The sequence below is a fragment of the Amblyomma americanum genome, chromosome 4 (assembly GCF_052857255.1).
Source record: "Amblyomma americanum isolate KBUSLIRL-KWMA chromosome 4, ASM5285725v1, whole genome shotgun sequence".
Taxonomy (NCBI): Eukaryota; Metazoa; Arthropoda; class Arachnida; order Ixodida; family Ixodidae; genus Amblyomma; species Amblyomma americanum.
Window position 1 is genome coordinate 105,815,737 of NC_135500.1, and position 26,932 is coordinate 105,842,668.

General features: G+C 42.9%; 1 protein-coding gene across 1 annotated transcript in view; it reads left to right on the forward strand.

Moving 5' to 3' along the window:
• The window catches only part of LOC144129737 (MAM and LDL-receptor class A domain-containing protein 1-like), a 142,438-nt gene that overhangs the window by 50,659 nt on the left and 64,847 nt on the right, over positions 1-26,932 (forward strand). Inside the window, exons 22-32 of the mRNA XM_077663823.1 lie at positions 1,163-1,301; positions 4,121-4,229; positions 4,818-4,899; positions 6,753-6,878; positions 8,989-9,136; positions 12,040-12,151; positions 14,809-14,905; positions 17,090-17,140; positions 18,957-19,037; positions 20,023-20,228; positions 26,463-26,556. Coding sequence (XP_077519949.1) covers positions 1,163-1,301; positions 4,121-4,229; positions 4,818-4,899; positions 6,753-6,878; positions 8,989-9,136; positions 12,040-12,151; positions 14,809-14,905; positions 17,090-17,140; positions 18,957-19,037; positions 20,023-20,228; positions 26,463-26,556 — 1,245 coding nt within the window. The remainder of the gene's footprint in view (positions 1-1,162; positions 1,302-4,120; positions 4,230-4,817; positions 4,900-6,752; positions 6,879-8,988; positions 9,137-12,039; positions 12,152-14,808; positions 14,906-17,089; positions 17,141-18,956; positions 19,038-20,022; positions 20,229-26,462; positions 26,557-26,932) is intronic.

Below are 26,932 nucleotides of genomic sequence, written 5' to 3' on the forward strand. Positions count from 1 at the left end.
GGTGAAAAACGGATATTTTGAAACAAAGTTTCTTTTTTTTTCATCGTTCTCGGTCCGACCACGGTAGGCGCACTTTTCCGTTCGGCTCCTCGTTGTGTTCGAGAAGCGTGCTTTGTTGCTTGTGTCTTTGTGCACACAAGCAAACTCAAAACACGCACACAACAAAGTAAATAAATAAATAATTGGTTTTTAGGGGAAAGGAAATGGCGCAGTATCTGTCTCACATATCGTTGGACACCTGAACCGCGCCGTAAGGGAAGGGATTAAGGAGGGAATGAAAGAAGAAAGGAAGAAGGAGGTGCCGTAGTGGAGGGCTCCGGAATAATTTCGACCACCTGGGGATCTTTAACGTGCACTGACATCGCACAGCACACGGGCGCCTTAGCGTTTTTCCTCCATAAAAACGCAGCCGCCGCGGTCGGGTTCGAACCCGGGAACTCCGGATCAGTAGTCGAGCGCCCTAACCACTGAGCCACCGCGGCGGGTAACACAACAAAGAGCAAACGAAGAAAAAACAGCAAAGCGAGATTCGCAAGCACGTGTGTGTCGATGCGGCTGCTGAAAAGCGTTCAAGTCCTTTCTTAGCAGTGTGGATGTCTTTAGTCACAGCCTCCTCTACGGTTAAGTGCACTGTAACGCAAAATTAACCATTGAATAAGATAAATTAGATATTTTTTTACGGTTTCAAAACTAAAAATTGCGTCGATTTTTTATTCTTTGAGCTCGCTAGCTGGTGCTGCCGTCCGGGTTGCTCCTTTAAGCAACTTTAAGGCCGCTGACGGCCGCCTTTATTGCTACGGAACTTTATCGCAAAGGTCTCGACGCTTTGCCGTGTAGATGCGCGTCACGCGCCTTTGGGGCAAAGGACCTTAATTTCTAAGGCCTTACAAGTGCCCGTGTGACAGGGGTATAAGGCATGCTCAAACTTTTTACTTTGTCTGCAGAAATGCTATATTGGTATTTCATTGGGTTTGCCATAAGGTAACGCATGGCAGCAGGGAAAAACTTGCTGGTTTAGTTACCGCAACACTCAGAAGGCTGCATGTGGCTGACGGGTTGCCGTAATCTGCAAAATAATGTAAGAACCGGAGGCAGTTATTATATTTGCAATGAATTTATGTATTTTAAAATAATTAAAAGCTGATTTCACTTTGCTTTTTAGGTCGTTTCATCTTCGTCTCCAACGACAACGAAGATAAATACGTGAAAGCTGTCCTCAAAAGCCCAGATTTATCAGTCAACGCAACCAATGGTGCTTGCTTCAGCTTTTGGCAGTTCACTAATCACGACGAGCATACACTGTGAGTACAAATACAACTGATCTTATGCTCTATCCGCCCCATTTTCCAGGACTACAACTAAGGTTAGAGCATTTTCCAGCACTACAACTAAAGTTAGAGCACTAGCAAGTGATGCCTAAACTGGTGACTGTGGCTGGATTCTTTAAGTGCAGTTAAAAGTGTATCGCGCGTTATATTGTATCAAATGGTGGAAGTTTCAGAGTCTGCTTTGTATGCCAATATTTATTTTCAGTTAGCTAAAAGACCATTTGCGTAAATGGGTTTAGGGTTTTCACGATGATGTTACGTCTTCTTTAGAGCAGCTGGCTATTTTCATTTGCTGATTTTACGTATTCATTTTATACTTACAGTTACTGCACAGCCAACAGTACTACTGCATAGAAAGAGGGGTAGTACATGTCCGACTTATTTTTATCCCCTTATAAGCGTATAGATTCACTCAATAAGTACTCCACATAATGAATTCCTACACAGTACATTGCAGACTTATTATCATATGACGTTCGGCCGTTGAGAGGCTTACTGTGAAAATCATTCTTTGCATTATGAAATACATCAATGATTTCCAGTAATCTCTTTACATTACTACAAAAAAACGCTAGTGCAGCATGACATCACAAATATAACGCACCTGCATGGCCCTACTTCTGTCGAAAAAATTTATTAGCGCAGCTCGAATCTGTAATGCAGTACCTTATGATGTTAACAATACAACACGTTTGTTACCACCCTAAAGAGGTTGTTGGATATTAATATTTGCACACTGTCATAGTTTTCTAAAGTTGGAAACGTTATATCTTTGATCCTTACCTCACATGCACTGCTACTTGTTTACAGCGATAGTTCTGCACGTGTGGGTCCCCGACATCGTATCCTGGTGGAGGCTGGCGTCATCCGTGCACATTGCACTGCCTCATTCCTACTGCCATATATCATCCAACCGCACAAAGAGAGTGATATAGACGAAGAGGGAAGGCACAGATTTTAACCAGAATAGTGCTCTGGTTAGCTACCTTGCACTGGGGAACAGGAATGAGAGGATTGAAAAAGGAAAAAGAAAGGTGACGGGGCGCAGACGCCTCACTAAACTGAAGCGTTTGTAAACGTCATGTAATGTATGAAACAACAAGGAAGAAAAGTAAAAAAACTGTCTTTTAACTTATAGCAGCACTGTTAGGCATGAGGAAATCAAAGCAGACACGCGAAGCACTAAAGCTGAACTAACTTATATGAAGATACATATTTTCTGCACGACAAATACGTTGAGCCTACCATGCGTGAAGTGTGTTTGTACTGGCCCCTTAACTTTTGTTTAATTTTTTTGGCGCAGGTCAAGATAAGCATGCCACAAACAACGGTGGCTCAGTTGCTTAAGCGTTCGGTTCCTAAGCCTAAAGTCACCGGGTCGAATACCGGAAACAAGGCCGCATTTCGGGTGGAGGGAAAATGCAAAAATTCCTGCGTGCTGGGCGATGTGCATAAGCATCAAGGAGCCGCATGTCGCCGAAACTAAACCGCATTCCTCAAACCCTACAGGCTGATTCGGCATTGAAAACCTTACGCACAATCAAATGGTCTGTGGTGCTTTTAGTTGCTAGTAAAATTCCCAATCCACATGCTTTCCTGGGTGCACACAATCAAAAGCAGGTAATGTTCAGCGCACACTACAATCTCAGTTCTTTGCAGTTCTTCCTAGTTTTATCTCACACACCTTTCAGGAGTCTAAACATCGTTGGGTTTTGCTATGAGGAAAGAGGCAGCCTGTATCGCTGATCTTGAGTCCCATAACAAAGTTGAATTCTATGCGCTAGTCGATCGGCGCTCCCGGTTTCTTCATTCCTAGCAAAATAAGAGTGCGAGCGAAAAAATAAAACATGTATGGCCAGGGAAGGAAAGCCGTCTCCGTTTTAAAAACACGTGTGCTCCATTTCTAAGGGATAGTCACATATATGGCGAAGTCTTGAATTATATCGCCTGCCATGAAATGCGCCTTTTCGAGATACTTGCGCGCCCATGTTGCAGATAGGGCGTGGATGCAGCTCCTTGCTTAGTCCCAGTTACAATCCTATTACGAGCCGATTTACGGTTTTTGAGTTTTACGGCTCGCAGCCAAGGAAAAAATGGCTTTGTTCGTATTTCACGAGCACGACTGACAGAAAGGGAAGTATCATGCACAGTGCGTAAAACAGTAGTTAACTCTGACCAAGCAACAATCTGTTCTTGCACGCCTACAGTTCTGGTTGAGTGACTTTGCCGTCTGGCCGCGGATCTAAAGGTTACAGAGTCAAATTCCGGATGCAGCTGTCCCACATCGTTGAAAGCGAAATACAAAGCCTTCCGGGCAGCGCGAGATTTGAAGGAAAGTTAAAAAATCCAAGGAGGCCGATATTTAAGCGCAGCGCTCCACTATGACATTCCTCGCAGCCCATGTGCACAGTAGCGGGGAGCTAAAAGTACAGACTTTGTCAAAAGAATAGATTCCAAGGGGTCTGCTTCTGAGCTCAGACCGCGGCTCCTTGTGCATACTCAGGGACCCTAATCTCACGAAGGCGGGAGCAACTTGCATCCTCAACCCTCCCAAGCTAAGTACTGTGAATGCGCTATGAACACCGCCGCACGGCTTCGAGGTAAATCCCTTGGGCTGTATATTTTTGACAAAGACTGTACGTACATAGTTGTTCTTGTCTCTTGTAATAACCATTCTTTGTGTCACTGCAACGAGGCAATTCTAATGACAAAAGAGCGAAAAGGTGCAGTTGCCTCAATAAATCTTTGTTTTTCTGCTTGTGAATTGTTTTTTTTCTGGTTTCTTTAAACAGCGTGTATGTGCGCTCCGGCAAGCAACACCTGCGTGATTTCACAACCAGGTCAAGCCACAAATGGAACCACATTCTGATAGATTTCAAGAAGGCTGCAGAAAACTTCACCGTACGTACTGGTTGTCCGAATTTATTAGCCGGTTATACCTCTGCGAAACTAAAGCGAGGCATATAGTTAGCAGTCCATTTTCATTTGCCATTTTGCGAGACAAATTTGGAATAGCACTCTTGACCGAAAGTCAACATTTTTGGATTGTTTAGTTTCTATATTTGGCCTTAATCAGCTTTAGCACTTTTTGTCAATAAAATATGAATGATCACTCCTTAACCGCGGTGTGTCAATGCTAGCTTATCGACGTTTCTTTAAGATCCGAGCGCAAAAAAATAGGACTGTTATAAACAACCATTGCACTCAGACCTCCTTTGTTCATTATTCTCTGTCATCAGAGTATTGTTAGCTTTTTGCGTTGTAGTCCATCATGCAGAGGCTATGAATACACCATGGATTTAGGTGAGCAGGAAAGCACAGGCGACAAATATAGCAATGGAAATATAATCGCATAATCGCAGCATAATCGCAGCTTAATCCCGGCATAATCGCAGTGAAAACTCTTCACCCCTTGTTGTATAGGGTATATCGCTGAACTTTGCTAATCTTGCTTTGTCACGTGCATGTATATATTCGCTTCCGTTGCAGTTAGAGATTCAAGTGTACTTGGACGTTGGCATACTTGCTCTAGATGACCTTGAAGTAACGCCTGGGAAATGTCCAGACAGAGGTGAGCTACAATCAAGATTGTTTGCGATTGTTTCTTAATCTCCAGGCGCGTTTTCACGTACTTTGGATGTTTGTGTTGGATTACAAGCGAAATATCTCTGCTTTCGCAAGAGAAAAAAGTGGTGTTAATTTGCCAGTGTGCATTATTGGAAATCAGTTTATTGCACCATGAGCGGAACACCTGAGTGCTGTTGACTGGCCGGTAATAGCTAGAATTATATCTTATTACAAAGCTGAGAACTTCAGAAACACTGTGTCTGTGATGCAGCGTGGCCACACTGTTGTTTTTTGAATATGAACGAAGTGTTCAGCGCGTAATAGTGGCCCTTAAGAATTTAAATGCAAAAGATATAGTGATAAGCACAAGTAAATGATTGTGAAATGGTACTCTGCTTTCACTGAAAAAAACTCAAAGAACCCTTAATTGAGTAAAATAGACTTTTCTCATACTGGTAACCGCGTTAAACACGCCCTGTGCACCTAATGCAGTGAAATTTGCAAGCAAGCACATCATAGAGTTTTAAGACAGTCAGTGAGCCGAACAGTCTTTATAAAAGACAAACAGATCATATACATACATCTTTAGTTTTCTTAATATGGCATAGATAAAGAGCTCAACCCTTCCTTCTGCTTGTAACACTGTAGTATTATGCTGGTACGAAAAAAAATCAAGACCAATCACAGACAGATAATGCACGCCCTGATGCGAAAAAAATTAGGAAAATTAGAAGAGAAATGTGGAAAGCCCGCAGCCTGATGTGCTTTTAGGCCTTCGCAAGGCGGCTAGACATGTGTTAAACATCCGAATCATGGCAGGAGCAACCAAAAACAACCTAAGCGTCCTGTATTTATCCATAGGTCCTAATAAGGTTCCCTGCCTTTCAGACGGATTTGTATTTATTCATAAAGTAAAAGTACAAAGCGATTCGCCGTGTGGTTTACTGAACCTATTTTGCCTGCGTACGTGCATGTCTTCGAAACTTTTTTCGGAATTTTCACAGCATTAGCACATCGGAAATAAATATCGAGTGTATGGTAACCAAGTGCTTCATTATGAGCTAACTGCTGTTCAGTGACATCCACACACAGATTTTACTGTCTCTGCTTGATTCGGCAAGCAAAGAGACGCTCGCGTTTCTCAAAGTGGAGAAAGTCTATGCTTCAGAGTTTGCCTACACGAAGACTGTTTTTATCTCAGTAACGTGCATATCAAGGGTCCGTTTTTCAATGCCAAGTAATAACGAAAGAGCAGCGCAGGGCCGAGAAACAGAAACATGAGGTCTCACTGCGTTAACTTCTCCAATTTCTTAGTATACTCCCGCGGTTTCTTTTACTTGTATTTATTCGTTCTTCACATATATGAATACCGTCCAAAGTGTTTTATTGAATTTTTTTAAACTCCTAAAACAAAAGAAAATTGACTTTTGTAGTGTACCGCCATTCTCAGACGAAACCGGAATGCCTGATCGCGCCCCTTGGTCTCACAATTTAGCGACGCGGAGCTTTGGTCACTGGGTGCGAGATTATGCTTCATTGTGTGTTTGCGACGGCTGACAATAGCGGGTTCCCTGCAATCAGCCTGGTATGGTCTCGGACCCAGCGGCTAACGCTCAGCGACGCTAGTGTTAGTCTAAAGCACGCTGCCATGAACAATGAACTTTTTACAGCTTCTCGATGCAACTGAGACATCACTAAAGTATCGTAGTAATGACTGCAGACTCTGGACGAATGAATTTTCTAACTAGTCTATTCATTAGAATCTTTTCGCAAATTACAGATGGCAGTAGATAATATCATGAACCACTCATGCTAACCTTCATAAATTAAATGCATTATTCTTCCTTCAACCACCAGACCTCTGCCCTTTTGAGCCGGCCTACACTTGCCGCTTCCACAATGGCCCAGGAAGCTTCGCCCCTTGGAAAGAGGTACTCGCCAAAAAATTTGGAATCCCGGACCACACGCTTAAAAGCCTCAAAGGTCAGTGGTGTTCGTTTTATTTTTAAAGTTATATAGTTCCTGTACTGCCGTCTCATGGCAATCTTGATGAGTACCCATCAGCCTCCGAAGGCGTATAAAACTCAATCCAAGTTTTGTCTAATACTTCTCAGCTTGTGTTATGCGTATTTTAATTCGACTGGGCGTTGTAAGTCACCGGCACATCGAATCCCTATTGCAGCACGCTGTAACTCCTTAATGAATTATTGGCGTCAATATCTTGCCATATTGTCAACAAATTTGCATTGAACTGCTGTACGCGGGTGTACGCGAGTGAGCTACCAACGGGCGGCGAAATGGTGCTGAAGTTGCAAGCAAAGTGAGTGCAGAATGTTATAAACTCCGTGAAACCGGTGTGCGGTGATAAGTGACTCCGATTTCTTGCCGCGCAAATTTGTTGCCCTCTGAGACCGTTATGATGCCCCGTTCAATTATCTGTGCAATTTCCTCCCAATATCCGCTGCTGACAGCTAAAAAAAACAGGAAGCGCTAGTCTGCAGGTTTCGTTGCTCGAACCACTCTAATCCACACCAGCAGACCACAAGGAACCAATAGACCCGAGAGTCATGAGTAGTGCGTATGAAATACGCGCCAATCACCTCACGCGACACGAACAATGAATGAAAGCTATATTTCTGTTTTGCGTCTCAGGATCTATTCCAAGACTTATTGCGAGAGAAAACGTACCGGCAATATTATTCACGCAGGATTTTTTTGACGCCTATTTCTTTGCCTTAGTTCATTGCGGAGGAATAGCTATAATGTTGACCTATTGGTAAAACTTGCAAAGCTTGTGGAGGACGCCGGACAGCACAGCTTCGGGAGACGAATTTTCCAGCGAAGGCTCTCTTTCCGCGCCTTGAGCCAAACTTTCGAAAAATTTTATGCGGTGAGTGTCGCATCCTCTTGCACACTTTTGGAACAAATGTTGCCGCTGCAAATCGGGTACGCCGTACCAGAGGCTGGTAAAGGCAAAAAAAAAAGCATCTTCGCTTGCGTCCCAGGCCTTTAGATTTTCATGTTGGTTACATCATACTTTTTTTTTGCATTGTAGTTAAGAGATCCCTAACAACGAAAAAAAAAGCATAAGGGCTCTCCTGAGACATTCCGTAACAATCCGGATCAAGCTTTTGTCGTATCACCTGGATTCAAATATTTACTTTCGAGTTTGGGATTAAAAACTTCGTCAAGCACAAAGCGAACGTATCCTCAAGTTCACCTGGAGACTACCCTCATTACACAACATAATTTTTCCGTAAAAGTTCTAGAATGGTGTAGAAATCTTTCATATTTCTGATAAACCACATGTGCAGTGAAAGCGGCAACCGGAAGAAGAGCACGTTTCAGAGCGCAGTTCTTAGGCGTCCGTTGCTGCCTTCCACGTCATAGCCATCGGCTTTACCGCTTTGGCCGATTGTCCAAGTAGCAGACTGCCGCCGCACCACTTGGAAGGTGGTTGACACTGGAAGACCCCGGAGGGTGGCCAGAAGCGTAACATGCCACCTGCCAGCCTTGAAGCGCTGCTCTCCAATTTCGCATTACTGACTATCCTTATTGTCTTTCAGTATTTTTATACAATGCAAACATATTAAATAAGAGCAAAAGTCACTCTGAAGACGCCGTCCTTAAACTAGAGCAGTGGCTGGCATCGTACTTTCCTGATCAGCCCGAACCAATCGAGAACGGAGGAACTAAGTTAGCGACCGAGGTTATTAGATGCTCTCATAGCTTCCCCACAATCACAGAATTTATAATTCAAGCAACGTCAGCTTTATGTGTTTCTTCTACTGTTTGTACAATGTGGTCATTGTGCTCAAAAAAGCTCGGATTCATACAGGGGCATTTGGAGCGCTCATTTGTACCACGTACAAGGAAAATGACGTGAAGGGAACATGTTATCGATACAGCGGGAATTTTAACCTCTTTCAATACAAGCCCACGGACCTCGTATGTATAGCTTCGAGTTTTCTTGAGTTTGGATTAGGTCGCAAAGCCTGTGCAAAGGTCGAAGAACCTGTGCCTGCATCTCGACATATTTGCTATGCAAGCAACCGAAATTTTAAAAATATACATTTGTTTCTCTCCTGCACAGGCAGCTACCTGTACCTGAACACAACATCGGTGGACTCTCACCACCCAATTTCAAGGGTCTTTATGGCTGTGCGACCCCCCACTGAGGCTACATGCGTCACTTTCTGGTGGAGGGGACGTGGAGCGGTGAGCCAACTAAACGTGTACAGGTGAGCCCCTCTTCAAATGAGTTTAGCTACTCTAATTAGCTCTCACTGACAGGTCCGGCAAGTACCGTATGTGCCCAGGTGGCGCGATGGCCGTGGCATTCAGCAGTGGAGGAAGAGGTCGCGGGGTAGAATTCCTGCTGCGTCCGCCGCATGTCAATGGTTACAAATTGCAAACGTCACCGTGTTCTATGCGGCGCCATTCCACGTGAATAGCCTTGGGCGTTTGAAATTAATCTCGAGCCTTGCACTACGGGTCCTATCATATACCCTATGTGAAGCTTCGGGACACAAAAAACATGTACCATGCAATGCGGAAATAAAGAAAAAATGTGCGTAAAAACCTAACAATATTTCTAAGAAAGAAGGGAGGAGCATGTAAAAAGAAAGGAGCATGTACACGATAACTTATGTTATTTTGGTATAAATTAAATAACATCACAAGGGGCAGATGAATTAGCTGTAGGCAAGACGTGCTGCGTTGTAGGCTGATTGACCAGCGGTTCTATGATATTTCTACGGGCGACTCATGTCTGGCGTCTTGTGGCTCGGCAAAGGGAAAAGGTAAAAAAGAGCCGATTAAAAACCAGCCGTTGAATATTTGAATATTTCAATAAACCACAAAGGATGCCAATGAAGGGCGAAGTTACAGGTTTATTTATTTATTTATTTATTTATTTATTTATTTATTTATTTATTTATTTATTTATTTATTTATTTATTTATTTATTTATTTATTTATTTATTTATTTATTTATTTTACAATACTGCCGCTCTCAGCCGAGAGCCTAGCAAAAGGGCATGAACAATGATTTCTTGTTCGCGTACAAGTATACCTGTGACTGACACAAATAACGAAGAAACGACAAAATTTATCAAAATACAAGCGATAAGGTAATGCAAAAATACAATACAGAACAGCGTCGAATATAATGAACAACAGCGGTGCACGTCATAGACATAACCAAAAACGGGAAATTTTAAAGAAGCAACTGCATTTCAATTCTACTTCTGAGAGTGCTACATAAAAGAGCTCGGGAACAACCATTAGAATTATTTATTTATTCATTTCAGAATACTGCAGGCCACTGCTTGGCCCAAGAAGGAATGAATTAACATTTTTACATAACCGAAAGAATAAAATTATACAATATTAGCAGCACACGGATACAAAACATATATATAAACAATATTAGCAGGTAAGTAGACGTTGTAACGCATCAGAAAAATTTTGTGAGGAAAAAACAAATGCCGGTAACAAATTCCAATCTTGCTCTGTTCTAGGGAAAAGACTGTATTTAAAACTGTTAGTTTGGGAGAAAACGGAAGCAAGTGAATGCTCAAGAACGCTCCGAGTCCTTCTCACTAGAGGACGCTTAATGCACTCTGGAAGCTTGAGTTTATTTTTTCCTGTTGAACTAATAAACAAGAATATCAATCTATTAATCATTCTGCGGGCTTCTAGTGTATGAATGTTTTTTGAGATCATTAACTGCGAGGGACAGTCTTCACTTTTGATTTTTTTTCTGTATATGAACCTAACCGCTTTCCTACTGACTTTTTTTTCTGTATATGAACCTAACCGCTTTCCTACTGACTTTTTCAAGGATCATTATGTCTTTAAGATCTTATTAATCTTTTCTGATAAGCTCTAACTGTGAAACGAACCTGGATAATGAATTTGTCGTTGTTAATGATGAGCTAAGTTCGTTTCATCCTATGATTACGTGAGGAAAAATATAGTACCTGAATGTGTCGTTAGAGATACAAAACTCAGCGTATGCTCGTGTTGATGCCGTGATTTTCTAGCTTGCGAATATGAAATGTACTGCGTGGTATTCATTTTACACTGACGATGCAGAATTTAAAAAAAGGAACTCAAGTAGAGCTTGTTTTGCTCTCATCAATAGTGTGTTAAGGCCTGAGCAGGCTAAGAGACGTGAGGGTGAGTCATTAGGATGGTATTTGCTGTGAATGAACCTTGTGGCTTTTCTTTGTACGTCTTCAAATTTAGCTGTGTTTATGTTAGCGTATTCTAAAAAAAAGTCTCACAAATTTTTTGTACGCCAGAAGCTTAATATTCATTGCAGTGAGCTTTAGGCGTCTTTTTAGATTAAATATATTAGATTAAATCTGTAACATGAGTTATGTGTGTTTCCCACTTGAGGTTTGATGTAAATGTTATGCCTAAGTCTCTATGTTGATCGACCTTCGAAAAAGGCGTGTTATTAACGGTATAGGTGAATTGAGATGGCTGTTTTTTTTTTCTTGTTATCGTCATTGACACTGATGCCGTTGTGTGTAGCTACATCTCCTTCGTGTACAGTGGTTTCTTTTTCTTTTGATACCAGAAAACTGTTTTTTTTTCAGTGCACGATTATATTTAGAGAAGAGACAATTTAAAGACTCTCGTTGTTGTTTGTTTTGTTCGTACTGTTCACGTGTGGGGACTGTCGATCAGCAGATGTCCTCAGCGTAAATTACGACGCTTGCCCCCGATATACCATAAACTGTTGGAGCTCTTGCTCTTAACAGTATTTATTTCCTTGACACCTCAAGTGTGCAGTGGAGCTTTACAGCGTTTACAAAATAAACCATAGAAAAATTGCTGAAAAGGAAAACATAAGTTTTGCGGCCGAGCAGGCACCTTTTGAGGTGGTTGCTTATTTGCGGCATAGATGGCGTTCACAATTCAACCTAGCCCCGCTGATTCATTTGTCTTGAAATCACTATTTGTGCAGACGACAGGTGAACATATTGCTGCAGCATATAGTTTTTTGTAGTGTTTCATTTTTAAAAGATAATGTTTGCTGCAAGAAGTGACTCCCTGTATCTCTTGTTTTTTGAGTTTAATTTATTTCGCGCTTCGCAAAGTGGTCGGCCAATCTTGTCGTGTTGTTTCACAGGTTTACGAAAGAAACAGCTATGCGGGATCCTCTGGTTTCAGCGAAGACCTTTCCAACAGAGGACTGGTGGAACGTGCGATCGGTCACCGTCTCTGCTAGGAGCAAATGGAATGTGAGGCTGATTTTTTTTTGGTACAGAACGGGTGGGCTGTGCAGTTGCGCAGGCACAGCAAAAGCCTTAATATGCAAGTGGTAGAAGCACAGTTCAAACTTCCCTGATATTAAAATGAACCCGCACAGCAAGTAGTTATTTCAGGATGAAAGCGAAAAAAATCCTCTGAGCGCGAAATCAGGTCATCAACAGACGTTTTTGGACATTCTTAAGAAACGTTGTGCGATTTTCTAACGCTGCACTCTTAATCCATTGGCTTAATTCATTATAAGACTCGTCTTCGCAGACCACACTGAGAAGTGGCATACATTGACTGATTATATTTGCATCTGACCCACCGCAGCCAAAGCGAAGGAATGAATGGTTGTAGCACATTTTGCATTGCGTCAAGGCTTATAGACGCGAATGCTTTAGGGGAATTTGTAATCTTACTGTGATGCCACCCAATTCGTATTGGCTTCGGTAGTGACTACGCAAACATAATTTTGAAAGCTATATTGTATCTTACTCACGTTTTTAAATACTTTATTACCGTAATTTCTGGACAGTAGTGCGCCAACTATACATGTTAAAAAGCTGAAATTTCACTTCGCGCCAACTACGTGTGTGAACTACAAAAGAACTATTTTTTTTTAAGCTACTTTGTCAGAGCCGAAGAGGCCTAGCGCGGCATTTTGCCGTGACATTTCGGTATCAGCTCCGGTATGCAGTCAGCTTCTGTATGTAAGTAAATGTCCCTGGCGGCACTTGGAGCAGCTGATTTTTAGTGCTTGGTGAGAGCACGCTCAAAATGTCAATGAATAGCGCCAGGAGGGGAGAAGTAACTCCAAGCGCACCGCAGTGTTTTCTGAAGAGTAGTTGCAGTAGCTCCGAAAAGAGAAATAGCCTTTCCGGCAGCATTCGAGCTCAGTTTTGGTCGAGCGTGCGCTAGGAATGAAGGAAAACTGAGCAGGGGCTAAATAATTTCCGATCGAATGAAACAACTGCGCGTGTGTTGGCCGCTATCCTGAAACGTCTAAAGGAAATCTGGGCTGCTTCCCTGAAACATCTGAGGACATACTAAACCGTTTTTTCCAGCATAAATTTCTCCTTGCGGACTATACACCGCCTTCAGGTTATCTAAGCAAAAACGTTATATCTTCAGTCAAAATTAGCCTCGGCGGACTATGCACCGTGCGGACTTCAGTCCGGAGAGTACGGTATTATACAGGAAAAGCACAAAGCGATACTAACAGTCGATGTCTCATTGAATCCAAAAAGTGGATGTTGCATGTGTGGAACTTGCTGCATTGTTTACCACACACAGAAATGCAGACGAATACAAGACGTTCAACTTTCTGGCTCTGAACACCTGGAAGTTGCTAGTGTTTTCGCGCATGTCTCTCTATAATTTTTGCATTCTTACAGGATCTATTCAGGTAATTTAGAAAAGCAGCGCTACACTGTTGCACTTGATATCGTCGTAGGGCGCACGCAGTTCGAGTGTTATAGAGAGTATGTGGACACTAAGTCTTTCTGGTGTTTAATGCTCATGAAGGCGTCAAGGTATCGCCGTTGACTACAACGCATAGCAAATTTCAGCTTGACAGTCGAGCGCTTTTGTGATTTCTGCAGCCACTGATAAGTACTGACTGCTTACTTGAAGTGTTTACTTTATTTTTGTCTTTTTACGAACAATTTCATTTCGCAAAAATTCTCTTTGCGTTCGCTGCCCAGGCAAGTTCATCTACCTGGGTATACCACGAAACAATCATACGCGCTGAGGTGTGACTCAGCAGCGCTATCTGGCTCACTGGTCAGCACGCTCTGCTACTGAGCCGGAATACCGGGGTTCGAACGCCACGGTGGCGGTAACGTTTGAATGGCGGCCAAACGCAAAACGCGCCAGTGTGCTTTTCGAAGTCCGTGCAAGTTAAAGATCCCCCGGTGGTCGAAATTATTCCGGAGCCCATCAATACGGTGCTTTTTTCTCTCTCCCTTCCGTCAGTCCCACCTTTCGCTATTTCCGCACAACGCGGTTGAGGTGTCCACCGAGAAGTGAGATAGTTACCGCGCCCTTAATTTCCTAATAATCAGTCTCCAGAGGCGTGTCGAAGCGTTTGGCGGCGTCTAACATCCTCGCATCCCACCCTACGGCAACAAACGACGCCCGATGTGTGAGACTCGCATGTGTGCACGGCGTGGTCGCCTGATCACAGGCACAACATAGGCGTGGTCACGTGACGATAGGTCTGCACTAGTCCCGCAGGAAAACGAGAATGGTAGCGCGACGCACGTATATGGTCATAAGACTGCCGAGCGGTATTTGCGTCGGTTTCGGGACACGTCGCACTCGCAGACCTCGCCGAGAACCTAATCATTCCGGGCCACTACCGCACTGCATTAAATTGCATTGACCTTATTCTACTACCGTGAACTAATTGAATCCAGTAGCAATGCATAAAACGCGAAGAACATTGGTATTCAGGTATATAGGTGTTGCGCGAAATGCAATAGCTGTTTCAGTTCTATGCGACTTTTTCTCGCTGTAACCCGGAAATCCGAACTAAGAGCTTTTGTCTGGAAATAGCACATGGTTCTGAACGGCTTATGATGTTTCTTAGTTCAGCACAACTACTGCGCCCCCGCCCTTTATTTTTTTTTATTTTTTTTTGCAGCTCGTGTTCGAAGTGGTGGCCGCCTCGAGGGTGATGGAGGACTCTGGAGTCATGCTTGATGATGTAGAATTCAGCGACGGCGAATGCCCGCCGTACGGTAAGATGATATGCTAGAAAACGTTGATTTTAACGCGATTTATCAATACGTTTGAGTTCTTTACGAAGGTTGTAAAAGCATGAGAGGGGTGTGGCAATATCTTGTTTTTTTTTTAATGTGAATCGAAAACGTATCACTAACTTCTAACACCGGATAATGAAACACACATGCAGGCATCGAAAATATCATTTTTTTTTCTCCAGTTGTGACATCCGCTTGTTTGAAGAATTGAGTCTTACATCTAAAGGGATCATTTGAGTCAGTAAGGTCAGCGGTTGAAGCGCATTCTTTGCGAGCACACAATGACCGTCCACTGACTATTGCAAAAGACGTTGACGCCGCGGGGAAATTATTTTTACACAGATAAGACCTCAAATCTCATTCGGTTCTGTCCTCTGGAGATTAACATATAATGTAGATGTGTCATGCGAAAAGGGCACAGCACCCAGCACCATGACTCTCGATTGTAGATGGTGAATCTTGTCATGCATGGCCCACGAACAAGAAAGCTAATGCACTCGAAGATATTTGATGTACATCAAATACTGGAATATTTTCGAATGCTTTCGAATATATAATGTTTTTGAAGGGGGAGCTCTTTTGCGGAATACGAATAACTTTGTGATATTTATTAATATCAAATTCCAAGTTTAATATTTTCACAATTCGTACATCTCTAAAGTAAACCACGGGCCGTATTCTCTAAGCTGCCCATTTTAAACTAGCCATTTCACGTCCGTCTGTTCCTCTGTCATTGGTCACTCATATATACCCGCGGCTTTCTAGCGTCTGTGGATAGCGATCCGGTTATTGGGCAGAAGGCGACCGGACCTCACCGTTGGCTCAGCCAGTGTGTAAGTCTTCTCTCCTACTGCTGACAGAGCGCTGCGAAGAACCTCACCAAGGGCTGCATAATGCAGTCAATGCCAGCCAATGTGCGGTCCTGTCGCCAACCAGACAATGGCTGGGTCGCTTTCCACTGGCGCTTGAATGCCGTGCATATATCTGATGGCAGAAGGCCAGGTAGACGCGAAATGGCCAGCTTAAGACGGACAGCTTAAAGAATACGGCCCCAGGTGGTGTCTCTTTAAGCAGGTGTACATAAAAATATTGTTCACAAATAAATAGCGAGGAACTAGAAGAACACAGGTGAAATGAAATAGTTTAGGAGAAGGACGCAGGTTCTGTACCTAAAATTTATTCAAAAAATGGAGTTAGATGGACGTCAGCAATCGGCACAAGTGTTTGCGATTTCCGTGCATAACACACCCGACTAGAGTGCGCGGCGCCTGTCACCAGTGAAGTATCTTGCGCAGTTCGGTGATAAAAGAAAAAATAACCTCCAAGGAAGTTTTCAACTCGTTCCAAAATCATCTGAGTACATAAACATTGTCTATACCACAAGAAGCGTGCGAGGTATTCTGGCCTCCTAAATGATGCAACCAAAAATGTCAATTCGATAAAGAATGAGGCCTGGTGTAGAGTAAGAGTTTCAAAGAGCCTTTCAGCCGTCATGCAGTAGGATAAATTTAGCTATTGTCATCAAATATTGTTTAAGCTGCACTGACCGTTCGCACAGACAGCGTTAGAATTGAAGGACTTAATAAGAGGTAAAAAGACTGCGACACAACTTCGGCATCCCATTTAACATACTTTGATCAACACTTACACAATAGTTTTGACCTTTGCTATAATTTTCCTAGCATTTCAGTTATTCCGTGCCCGGGCAATGCTTCTCGACTTGATTTAAAACAAGGCATAGCTTTTAATACTGCATTTTCTTAACATTTGTTTCTTATGAAGTTAAATGTTCCGCTTTTTTGTGTGCAGCGCACTGGTCCAATAACGTGATTTAAAACTCATGATTTTTGGTCAAAAGAACAGTGCTGCAGACGAAAGGGGTGCGCTGGTTCACGCCTATTCTTTGTTCATCGGGCAAGCTTATTCATTTTGCTTTTGCATTTTGTGTTTGTTCATCTATGGCAGAATTAATTATGGGCAAGAGCGTATGTTTCTAGCCTTATTACAATCGTTATTTACAAGCTAGTGATGCAGCAAGATATTTAGCTGCTGCTGACGTTGATTTCTTCGACTACTTGGATTACTTTTTGCCTCTCGCATGAAGGGCATTGCTTTCCTGCCAACAGACACATTTAGAGTTTGATTTTTTGCTTTCTTTGACAGATTTCTGCACATTTGAAGACGAGTGTCTACCTTGGCGTGTCACAAACCCAGGCAAGTTTTTTTTTTGCCATGTATGCACTGTTAGTCTGGTGTGAAAAATCTTTATTCATGCGCGTCTTTCGTTTCATTACAACAAGCAACCTATTTACATGGAAGTGTTTTGTTTTTCATAAGATGACCTTTATTAGGCTGTGCATAAATGACTAGTTTTCGCTCCACCAAAGCAACTTTGCCTTCGAAAATCGAGGGACACTGTGAGCGTCGTGAAAATTATAATGCAATACAACTTGTCTGCAAGTATTGTTGTGCTAGATTGGTAGTTATATGCAGTGAAGAACCATGTGCATTGCCTCAAATTAACTAGAAGCGTACTGGTGAGTTTCTAATAGTTTTAGTACCCCTACGTATTAGCATCTCCGGGTGGGTGATTTGGGGTCGAATTGAAGGCATGGTGGCGTTAAACTAAAGAGTGCGACCAAAGAACATCGAATGAGGTAATGCACGAAGTGTGATTTTGTTTTCATTCATTTTTCATGCCGCAGAACACGAAAAACAAGATTATTTCTGGTTAATATTTGTGGCAAAATTTCGCAGATGTTTCCAGAATGACAGTTAACGACCGCAATGTGGTCGATAACGTTCTCCCAGTCGCACTTCACTCTGAGAGCTAATGATTTTGAAAAGTGAGGGGTGCGGACATGTGAGCGTAAATCTTCAACAGGGTCTCCGGTTCGTGAGGTAAGCGTGAGGGAGATACGCAGATGAACGCTTTCGTATGAAGTGCGGAAATTAAAATTTTGTGCATCGCAGGAATGATAGATTACGCAGACCGTATTTCGATTTCAGCGACCAAATGCAGGTAATGCATGAGTCTAATAGTCCCGTTATTCATCTTCATTGCGAGTATTAGCGAGATGTGCTGAACATGAACACGTGATTGAGGATGAGCATCCCAATTTGGTCATACCAGCATCGTTTAAGCAAATATGTGGGCAGTAGAATAAAGGTAGTGACTGTCTGAGATGCCTACAGTTTTATCGGTATATCACTGAGACGAGGCATTATCACTAGCCGCACTACATAACAATGTGCCTATGCCACTTCACGCTATTCAGGCACGAAACACAGCACAAATCGGTGCGTCCCTCGTTCCATACATTCGTATCAGATAAACTCTGGCTGTAATTAACGAGTTTACTAGCCGAAATGTATCTGCGACTGGTTGACAGTAAATAGTGCGCATTCTTTTTGCACGTAACGGTCCATTTCATGTGATGACAGCAACAGCGTGACCTCTAATTCCTATTAGTCAGTCGTAACAGAAAGTTATGGTACCTGACTCCGCTTGAACATAAGCCGTTAATACGGTAGCCGAACTCTTCGCCTCAAATAGAACGACGCAGGTCCCCATGTCGTTTTAGCTACCACTGAGTGACTGTTAGAAAGTATTCTGTAGCAAAAAAAAAATTACTTTAGAGATTTATGTAGCTCGCGCAACGGGCGTGGTGAATTTTACAGTCGTAAGGGCCTTTTTGAATGTGTCATTTCACCTATTTGATTATGATTCTTGAGCATAGCATTACGTCACCTTCGCTTGCCATGGTATTTCATGCTCGTAGAGCTTGCGGCGTGCTTATGTAAGACCTTTATGACAAACTTCGAGACATTCGCAGTTTGTTCTGCATTAGGCACAAGAGAACATATATCTGGAAGGATTTTATTACACGGAACAAAATTATTTCACAGTATTAGGACAGAAGCTTGTCGCCTTGTAACTGTTTCCTGCAATCCTAGATTTCAGGTGATGCTCAGTTCATTTCACTTCAGTATTCATTAGCCGTTTATCCATCCTCTGTGTGCTGAGCAGGAGACGAGTCAAGATTCCAAGTGGAGAGGGCTGGATCTTTCTCCGAACTACCCCGAGACCACACGAATCAGGCTGAAGACGGTGAGTCTGACTTGACCGGGACGCGCATCGTGCGTCTTAAAGAGAAAAAGGAACAAAGCCAAGCTGCTATCTGTTTTTAGGCCGCTGTAAAAAAGCGTAGACACCTGTCCGACAGCAAGACAGACACATTTTCCAGAGGCAAAAATCACTCAGAAGGTGTTAACTGGTCCTTTTTTTCCACCTAAGCAAGTACATTTCTCTAAGCAGGCAAAATTGTGGGGCTAGTTTAGCAATTTTTCCCACATGATAAACTTGGGCGAAAAAAATATACACAAATTATAACACAGGGTTAGCTCATCGAATGAGCGAATTTTTCTAAGAACCTTTAAAGTTTCGCGTGTTTAAAGTAATACTGATACTCCGTCGTTCTATGTCAACTACGAAAAAATGACATCCACAAAAACTGAACGAACTTGAAGGAGTTCAGGCGGGTCATATACAAAAATACACATACAAAAACATATACGCGGGTCAACACGTTGGAAGATTGTCCTCAAAAATACACATACAAAAACAAATACGCGAGTCAACATGTTGGAAGATTGTCCTCACTGGTAGTAATTATGGACAAGCAGTGCTTTCATACTTAATTTGACAAGTCCTTACCCCACCGTTAACGTGTTTAGCTAATGAATGTTCTAGTCCATGTGTAGTTTCGAGTCGGAACGTTCTATTTCATGTGTAGTTACCAGTCTGCTTACTTCTTTTGAAAATGTGACCTTCGTAATTGTTGACCCTTTATACTTATATTTATTTTTACCTTACATTATTTTATTGCACAAATTAGGCTCTCATATAGATGTTTTTTATTGTGCTGTTTCATGCTGTTGCCCTGTGAACTGGTTTGCAGGCCATTGTCAAGCCATTACAGTCTTTTTTGCTAGCACCCCGCAGCATCAACTGCATTTTTCCCTTTTTTTCATGCTGAAAGAAATGAAATGGAATTGCACTGAACACAATTATTCTTTTGCTTTGCTTTTTTCAGGTTACTACTTGCTCTACAAAAGTCCAGGGAGTGTGGGAAACCGGTCGTCTGTAGTGCTGCGCGAGCCCTTTAGATACCAGTGCATTTCGCTCTGGTACTACCTGCCCCGCCTGACGAATGGCGTCCGGCTTTTTCTGAAAAGCCAATCAGTGGACGAGACAAAGGGTACCTGGAGGCACCAAAAGTTTAATTACCCGCGGAGCTCGGTATGTCACCAAAAAGCTCCTTTACTTCTTACTCTCTCATATTTAGCCCATTTGTCGGTAATTGAAGAAAAAGTTACTTATTTTTCAAGTATAATTTTTTTTTTCGTTTCTTGACGGCGCTGCCCTCTTTACTGCAACTATACTGAAGCGCATAATTTTATCGAATTCAAAAGAAGCTCAAAGGCGAGAACAGGCCACAGCAGACACGTACTAAGAAAAACAATCAGTTTTCCAAACAACGAACTTAGAAATAAGGTGGTGAAATATATGCACACGAAGCCTGAGTATTAAAGAAAGAAAAGAATCTCTAGGCAAAGTTAACAAAAACAAAATGTCATTTCTTTTCACACTTTCGCATTTGGGAAAGAGGAAAAAAAGAGTGGCTCTGTTGCATAGTTACTGGGATGGGCAAAAGGGAAGGAAAGTTTACATGCGTTGTTTGTCCCCTGGGGTGCGCGCAAAAAGCTCATAAGGACAGCACAGTGTCTTTTGCGCGAGTGAAATTCCGGGGCACGATCCAGTCCTGTCTGTAAGCTGCAAACTTCCGGGGTCAGGTGCTGGGCGGAGATTTGCAGCAGCCCTACGCAGTCCCAAAAAAGGTGATCAATCGTCGGGATTGAAGGTAAAAGGTATAGCTAAGACGCGAAATCGCCCCTAGTGTGTATATATTGGAACGAAGAAAGGGTAACAGGCGCGAAAACAAGAAACTATAGTGATTGCAACACTAAATGAATGGAAGAAATATCATAAAAATTACAGAGTCAGAAATTATATGCGGCCTTCAACCATGGCAACGTTCACAAGCGTGGTTGCTGGCCCATGTACTTTCGCAACTGCGGCAATTCTTGCATTTTCTTTCAATACTGCGGCCATGCAGAAGCGTTCGACTATTGAGGGTCTGTTTTTGGTGGGTTACAGGGAGTTGATTGTGGTAAGAGAAAAGTGTTGGCAAGGAGGCAGCATATTCTCTTGCAGCGCGCTAGCGGTGACCAGCCCCAAAATTTTCGGCTCTTGTTTGCCCCATTGCAGAGTTTTGGCTATGGCCTCCCGCGTACGAGAGGCGTTCAGAACACGACTATCCACTTTCTTTCATCCCTGACCCTGCCGCAACGTGACTGATATTCCACGTCGCTGCCACTGGCTGTATCATAGCTGTGGCAGGCCCCAGTGCATAAGCGTGCAGGAGACCGCGCCATCCAGTCAGTGCATGATGTTATGCGTTTCAGGGCGTATGGCGGCGTCTTTTTTCCGCTCTGTGTCAAACCTGATGACGACGCAAATGTCCCGAGGCGTGACACATGACAATATGTACAGGGTGATTAAGTAACAGCGTACACTGCATGGTCATGACAGCTACCACAGTGTCCAGTACGGGAACGTTCGCCGTACGAGCTAGAGCTCAAGAAAAATAGCCAAGTTTTGACAAAAGCAGAATAATAGGCAGGAAAAAAAAAGGCCGCCACCGTCTGGAAGACATTACAGTAACAAGTTTTAGCTGTTTGGTTTACTAGATGAATAAAGTGAAAAAGAACGCGCCGCTCGTGTCGAGAAACGGAATGTAATACCCTTTGTAATGGTGTGGATTGCCACCATGCTCGGATGCGCGTGCACGCACGCCGCCTAGCACAACGATCGCCGCCTAGCGCCATCTATCAGAGAAACTGCGATGCATGTCTATCTAATGCCGAGTTGCACCCCGTCAATAATAATAATAATAATAATAATAATAATAATAATAATAATAATAATAATAATAATAATAATAATAATATAATAATAATAATAATAATAATAATAATTGGTTTTTGGGGAAAGGAAATGGCGCAGTATCTGTCTCATATATCATTGGACACCTAAACCGCGCCGTAAGGGAAGGGATAAAGGAGGGAGTGAAAGAAGAAAGGAAGAAGAGGTGCCGTAGTGGAGGGCTCCGGAATAATTTCGACCACCTGCGAATCTTTAACGTGCACTGACATCGCACAGCACACGGGCGCCTTAGCGTTTTTCCTCCATAAAAACGCAGCCGCAAAATACGTCCCAAACGGAATTTGCTTTGTTTGCGGGGTCAAGGTTGGCCTAGAATTCGTCTTGCATTGAGATGTGGTAACGCTTCAATTGAAACTTGCATCTATGCAATGTTTACCTATTATTTAATTGTGGTTTTATTTCTATACCACAACCTATAGAGTTTTATTTGCCTACCAAATTCGGTATACAACTGTCCCCGGATGGGCGGATGGGTGCCCGTTGTTGTCGGGGTATATATATATATATATATATATATATATATATATATATATATATATATATATATAGCGGAATGAATGTACCTATACATGTATAGCGGTCCCGTAACGGGACAATTTTCCTACCCGTTTTAGGATATTTCTTGGTGAGTGGGGAAAGGGATGAGAGGGCACAACCAATTGTAATGATCGCAATCTTTGATTCGAGAAACTGAAACTATGCCGCCATTTCGTCCCCTGACGTCATATTCACATAGTTCCACCTGTATCCACCATACTGGATTGTGACGTCATCATTGACACGCGGCAGGTGGTTGTTTCCACAAGGCGCTACAAGTCTCAATGCGAGATGTGGTGTTTTCTAGTAGCAGCCACAGATTAGGCTTTGATCTCGGGGTGGTGGGAGACCTCACGAAATCTCGAAACGTGATGAGAAGTTGCTGCCACAGATGGCGCTGTGGTCAAGTGTGGTAGCAGACCCTACGAAATCTCAAAACTTGATAAGTAAGAACTAACGCTCTTAACAGATTCAACCACGATCAGTATACAGCAGGATACGAGAGAGCATTGCAAAACTTCGTTTTACGCCACCTAACGGCACGCGCCAGCTCTCTCGTCCCACACCAGCATCTCTGTATCTTCCCTCCTATCTTACGTGTGCCTCAATTGCACAGATAGAAGCCGGCATCAGGTGCCGTTTCGAGAGCTGGCTTACCAAAGCACCCTTTGGGGAGCACCTGCACCAACCAATGTGGCCGGGGAAGACCACGTGCCGCATTTAATAGGGAGGTGAACTTAACAAGAGAGGGAAGAGGACCAAAACCTGTTGTGGAGATAGCTTATTTTCATTTTTTCGGTCGCCTTTGGCAGTTAAATGTCCTGGTCTTTTATATGAAGCCTCATTGAAGCCAAAGTAGGCTGTTCACCATTAAAATGCAGTAATCAGCCGATACAGGTCAGCTTCACTGTGCTCTCAGCGGCCTTCAAATATATGGTCCAATTTCTTATTTAAGGTACCGCCTTATGATTTTAAAGACATCATTTCTGTACGCTACTGTTTGTGATCTAAATGGCACCGTCGTCACCATGTCTCAACCATCAAGTCAGGCTCAGAGCATATCGATGCAGATAGCACCCACATAGTTAAAGCTTAGCAGAAGCACTATCTGCAGTGCACTGCACTTCAGTAGGCGGTCAGGATAGTTGGTTCAACCATGCAGAAAATGTTCAGCACTATGACACAGACGCAGACACAGACAATGACACAGACGCGGCGCATAAGGCTCTGACATTCAATTGAATAAGAACAGTGCAACATCCTGAAGATACGTTTAAATAATCTGCAAAAGAAAAAGACTCCTCAAGAAAAGGGAAACACAGAGCATCTTGGTCTGTGATTTCTACTTGTGCGCTTCGAGGGTAAAATCATTTGTTGCTTTGTAGATTTCGCTATATATATATATATATATATATATATATATATATATAACACGAAAGATGAGGGTTCAATTCCGGCCGCAGCGGTCGAATTTCGATGGAGGCGAAATTCCAGAGGTCCGTGTACTGTGGGATGTCAGTGCACGCTAAAGAACCCCAGGTGGTCGAAATTTCCGAAGCCCTTCACTACAGCGTCTCTCATAGCCTGAGTCGCTTTGGGACGTTAAACCCCCATAAACCATAAACCATATATATATATATATATATATATATATATATATATATATATATATATATATATTTACTTATGAAGGAAGCCAACAGGCACCGAAACCAAAGTGCATAGGGGAATGTTTTATATTATTTTTTAATTTGTAGTGGTGAGCGATGGAGAATTATACCTCAATTAATCCGTTTCTTAATAGAAATAATTATAAAGCAGCAGAAAAACAACCATCCCTCCGGCGGAATCCATACCCGGCCATGACCTCCGAATTTCGCGTCCAGTGCTCTACCAACTGAGCTACGGCGACGGCTGTCCAATCCACTGCTGCGAAAATCGGAGGTCATGGGTTCGGATCCCACCGGCGGCATGGTTGTTTTTTCTGCTACTTCCATTCAGTAACGAATTCATTGAAGTTTTATTCTCTCATCGTTGAGTACCACAATTAAAAAAATATATTAAAAAACATTCCCCTATCAACCTTGAATTGGATGTCTGTTGGCTTCCTTCATAAGTTCTTTAAACGATCCTCTCATTTCCCTTCCCTTCTTTGCTATATATATATATATATATTTTTTTTTTTTAGAGGTCGTGGGATTCGAACCCACGACCTCCGAATATCGAGTCCGGTGCCCTACCAAATGAGCTACGGCGACGGCTGTCCAATCTGCTGCTCTCGTGGGAATTTGTTTTCCCGTGTAAGCGAAGCTTGAGAGTGTTCGCTTACACGCGAAAACATAAATACCCACGAAAGCAGCAGATTGGGCTGCCGGCGCCATAAGTAATTATGTAGAGTACCGGACGCGATATTCGGTGTACGTGGGTTCGAATCCCACCGGCGGCATGGTTGTTTTTTCTGCTGCTGTATAAGTAATCTTCTTTAGGCGACAGATTATTCGAAGCATTCTTCTCCCATTGATTGCCACTACAAATTAAAACAAAAAATAAAAAGGCAAAATTCTTTCGTGCGCCTTCGTACGTTTCGGTGACGGTTGGCTTCCTTCGTGTGTGTGTGTGTGTGTGTGTGTGTGTGTGTGTGTGTGTGTGTGTGTGTGTGTGTGTGTGTGTGTGTGTGTGTGTGTGTGTGTGTGTGTGTGTGTGTGTGTGTGTGTGTGTGTGTGTGTGTGTGTGTGTGTGTGTGTGTGTGTGTGTGTGTGTGTGTGTGTGTGTGTGTATGTGTGTGTGTGTGTGTATGTGTATGTGTGTGTGTGTGTGTGTGTGTGTGTGTGTGTGTGTGTGTGTGTGTGTGTGTGTGTGTGTGTGTGTGTGTGTGTGTGTGTGTGTGTGTGTGTGTGTGTGTGTGTGTGTGTGTGTGTGTGTGTGTGTGTGTGTGTGTGTGTGTGTGTGTGTGTGTGTGTGTGTGTGTGTGTGTGTGTGTGTGTGTGTGTGTGTGTGTGTGTGTGTGTGTGTGTGTGTGTGTGTGTGTGTGTGTGTGTGTGTGTGTGTGTGTGTGTGTGTGTGACGTTTCGATCGCAGGACCGATCGGTCCTCCGATCGAAACGTCACACACACACACACACACACACACACACACACACACACACACACACACACACACACACACACACACAGTCAAAATGTTTCCTTAAATGAAGCGTATACTTCGATATATATATATATATATATATATATATATATATATATATATATATATATATATATATATATATACATAAAGCGACAAGACGGACTCGTTATGACAGATATGACGGAAGCAAAAGGTAAAAGTAACCAAGAGCCATATGTGGATGTTTTTTTTTAATTGAGGTGTTGATAATATGGAGATCAATAGGGCAATTATTTAGACATAATTGTTGAGATAAGAAAGCAACAACACGCTGCCGTTGGGTTCAGATCGCACCGGCGGCATGTGGCTATTCTGTTAACTTTTGAGATAAAAGTTAGCGCTCTGTGTGTCTCACCTGCGCGTGCCTCAGCGTGTGCCGCTGTTTTTAGTGGAATGAAGAATGTGTCCTGTGCGGTCCTGTGGTCCACGCGAGGCTGGTGCATGTGGTCTTCGCAGTGAGCTTCGTTTTCGCGGGGTGACTGAAGGACGGGCTATGCGCTTAATAGTTTAATAGGCTAGTTTTACGGGGAAATTTCTGCACAATAAACGGCGTCTGTGTTGCCATAATATGTTGTAACTGGAAACGCTCAACCATTGTGCACAATATTTTTTTTTGTATATCACTCCCATTTACAACAGATGAAGAATAAGGCACAGCAATATATACATTTTGGGAAACGTGAAAGTTGTTCATGCTGACTGGAGAGGACAATTTTTTGTTCATCTAACACCGTCCCTTTTCTTAATCCATATCTGTGCAGCTTAATCCTATCACAGCGCTGTCTGGAAGCCAGAAGAATGGTTTCGTGGCTATTGACGACATCCAGATAAGTGAGCTGGCTTGCGATGAAAGAAGTAAGTTTTACTTGGAGACGATTTCATGCGTACAGGTGTATTTACAATGGTGCACGCTCTTGCACATTATGTCTGACCTTTCTCTGCGCGGTAATTTGATAATTTCTCACAAATGAATCTAACGTTTGCAGCCGTCTTGCTCTTTAATGCCAAGCTCCGTGATTTCCAGCAGATTCACTCATCTAGACCGCACTCTTGCTTCACTGTGCGCTGGTTCAGCGTCCGTGAGATTTCACTATTAAAATACGACGCGGCAAGAGCGAAGCAGGGCGCGGAGGCCACCTCTCCACGGAAGCGAAATGGAAAGGCGCCAATGAGCTGTGTGAAGCTAGTGCATGCTAAACAACCCCAATTATTCAAAATTATTCTTTACCTC